Source organism: Suillus paluster, assembly GCF_016628075.1.
Source record: "Suillus paluster strain FC165 chromosome Unknown EDB91scaffold_803, whole genome shotgun sequence".
NCBI lineage: Eukaryota > Fungi > Basidiomycota > Agaricomycetes > Boletales > Suillaceae > Suillus > Suillus paluster.
Genome location: NW_024538363.1, coordinates 5,976 through 8,947, shown reverse-complemented (window position 1 = coordinate 8,947; position 2,972 = coordinate 5,976). Strand labels below are relative to the sequence as shown.

Sequence of the window (2,972 nt, the reverse complement as noted above, 5' to 3'; positions counted from 1 at the left end):
CCACATAGCCCCCAGAGCGAAAGTCCTGGTCACCTCTAGCAGAGATGATCCCCCATGAAGGGGAAAAACCAGGACCTTGCTTCCCAAATAGCCCCCATAGAGCGAAAATCCTGGCCACCTCTAGCAGAGATGTGTCTCCCATAAAGGGGAGAAACCAGGACCTTGCCCACCCAATAGCCCCCAGAGCGACAACCCTGGCCACCTCTAGCAGAGATGTATCCCCCATGAAGGGGGAAGAAACCAGGACCCTGCCCCAATAGCCCACAGAGCGAAAATCCTGGCCACCTCTAGCAGAGATGTATCCCCTATGAAGAGGAGAAACCAGGACCTTGCTTCCAAATTAGCCCCCAGAGCGAAAGTCCTGGCCACCTCTAGCAGAGATGTATCCCCCATGAAGGGGAAAACCAGGACCTTGCTTCCAAATAGCCCCTAGAGCGAAATCCTGGCCACCTCTAGCAGAGATGTGTCCCCCATGAAGGGGAGAAACCAGGACCTTGCCACCCAAATAGCCCCCAGAGCGACAACCCTGGCCACCTCTAGCAGAGATGTACCCCATGAAGGGGAGAAACCAGGACCTTGCTTCCCAATTAGCCCCCAGAGCGAAATCCTGGCCACCTCTAGCAGAGATGTATCCCCTATGAAGAGGAGAAACCAGGACCTTGCTTCCAAATTAGCCCCCAGAGCGATAATCCTGGCCACCTCTAGCAGAGATGTGTCCCCCATGAAGGGGAGAAACTAGGACCCTGCCACCCAAATAACCCCCAGAGCGAAAATCCTGGCCACCTCTAGCAGAGATGTATCCCCCATGAAGGGGAGAAACCAGGACCCTGCCACCCAAATAGCCCCCAGAGCGAAAATCCTGGCCACCTCTAGCAGAGATGTATCCCCCATGAAGGGGAGAAACCAGGACCTTGCTTCCCAATTATCCCCAGAGCGAAAGTCCTGGTCACCTTACAGAGAGATGTGTCCCCCATGAAGGGGAGAACCAGGACTTTGCCACCCAAATAGCCCCCAGAGCGAAAGTCCTGGCCACCTCTAGCAGAGATGTATCCCCATGAAGGGGAGAAACCAGGACTTTGCCACCAAAATAGCCCCCAGAGCCAACAAGCAAGTGAAAAGGTGAAAAAAGCGAAAATAAAAGGGTTGACCACCTCTAGCAGAGATGTATCCCCCATGAAGGGGAGAAGCCAACAAGAAAGCAAAAGTCACATAAAAGCGAAAATCCTGGCCACCTCTAGCAGAGATGTATCCCCATGAAGGGGAGAAACCAGGACCTTGCTTCCCAATTATCCCCCAGAGCGAAAGTCCTGGCCACCTCTAGCAGAGATGTGTCCCCCATGAAGGGGAGAAACCAGGACTTTGCCACCCAAATAGCCCCCAGAGCGAAAGTCCTGGCCACCTCTAGCAGAGATGTATCCCCCATGAAGGGGAGAAACCCGGACCTTGCTTCCCAATTATCCCCCAGAGCGAAGATCCTGGCCATCTCTAGCAGAGATGTATCCCCCATGAAGGGGAGAAACCAGGACCTTGCCACCAAAATAGCCCCCAGAGCCAACAAGAAAGTGAAAAGGTGAAAAGCGAAAATAAAAGGGTTGACCACCTCTATCAGAGATGAAGCCCCATGAAGGGGAGAAGCCAACAAGAAAGCAAAAGTCACATAAAAGCGAAAATCCTGGCCACCTCTAGCAGAGATGTATCCCCCATGAAGGGAGAAACCCGGACCTTGCTTCCCAATTATCCCCCAGAGCGAAAATCCTGGCCACCTCTAGCAGAGATGTATCCCCCATGAAGGGGAGAAACCGGACCTTGCCACCCAAATAGCCCCCAGAGCCAACAAGAAAGTAAAAATGTGAAAAAAGCGAAAATAAAAAGGGTTGACCACCTCTATCAGAGATGAAGCCCCCATGAAGGGGAGAAGCCAACAAGAAAGCAAAAAGTGACAAAAAAGCGAAAATATAAGTAGAAGTTGACCACCTCTAGCAGAGATTGAAGCCCCCATGAAGGGGAGCAGCCAACAAGAAAGCAAAGTCACACAAAAGCGAAAATATAAGCAGACAGTTGACCACCTCTAGCCGAGATGAAGCCCCCATGAAGGGGAGGAGCCAACATCCCCATGAAGGGAAGACAATCAGTAGGACCCCAGACCCACAAAAAAAGGAGAAAAGAAAGTGAGGAACAGAAGGAAAGACACTCTGGTACTATTAGCAATAGTTTTGTTCCCCATGAAGGGAAGACAACCAGTATCACCCTCAGACCCACAAGAAAGCGAAAAAGTGAGAATAGGAAGACACACTGGTACTATTAGCAATCGTTTGTTCCCCATGAAGGGAAGACATACCAGTATCACCCCAGACCCACAAAAAAAGCGAAAAAAAAAGTGAGAACAGGAAGACACACTGGTAACCATTATCAACAGTTTGTTCCCATGAAGGGAAGACAACCCAGTATCACCCCAGACCCACAAAAAAGCGAAAAAGTGAGAATAGGAAAGACACACTGGTACCATTATCAACAGTTTGTTCCCCATGAAGGGAAGACAACCAGCATGACCCCCAAACCCACAAACAGCGAAAACAAGTGAGAACAGAAGGAAAGAACACTTGGTACTATTAGCAATAGTTTGTTCCCCATGAAGGGGAAGACAACCAGTATAACTCCAGACCCACAAAAAAGCGAAAAAGTGAGAACAGGAAGACACACTGGTACCATTATCAACAGTTTGTTCCCCATGAAGGGAAGACAACCAGCATGACCCCCAAACCCACAAAAAGTGAAAGAAAAGTAAAAAAAAATGGCACCATTATCAATGGATGAGAGTGGGCAGGGAGAAAGAAAAAACTTGTGTGAGCGCATTTTTGCTTATATAAGCAGTCCCACTGTCATGCTGCCTCCCCCAAGATTGATTTCCCCAGCCTTCATATGACTCGTCTGTTTGACTAGAACTTGTTCTTGAAGCCATTGAACCATATGAA

At 49.7% G+C, this 2,972-nt stretch overlaps 1 protein-coding gene across 1 annotated transcript; it reads left to right on the top strand.

The window, feature by feature from the left end:
• Positions 1–65: 65 nt before the first annotated feature.
• EDB91DRAFT_1352960 (uncharacterized protein) lies at positions 66–1,801 on the top strand. The gene is made up of 7 exons (XM_041326168.1): positions 66–96; positions 266–397; positions 561–592; positions 760–924; positions 1,007–1,054; positions 1,253–1,570; positions 1,610–1,801. The coding sequence occupies exons 2-7, from the start codon at positions 308–310 to the stop codon at positions 1,623–1,625; spliced, it is 669 nt and encodes a 222-aa protein (XP_041168226.1). The 5' UTR covers positions 66–96; positions 266–307; the 3' UTR covers positions 1,626–1,801.
• Positions 1,802–2,972: the final 1,171 nt, after the last annotated feature.

Bases quoted from the DNA above. Each gene is read 5' to 3' on its own strand.
- EDB91DRAFT_1352960 (XM_041326168.1), top strand. From the start codon at position 308: ATGAAGAGGAGAAACCAGGACCTTGCTTCCAAATTAGCCCCCAGAGCG. The intron at 593-759 runs CCCCAGAGCGAA...CACCCAAATAAC, and splicing joins GACCTTGCTTCCCAATTAGC to CCCCAGAGCGAAAATCCTGG. The intron at 1,055-1,252 runs ATGAAGGGGAGA...GAGATGTATCCC, and splicing joins TCTAGCAGAGATGTATCCCC to CATGAAGGGGAGAAACCAGG.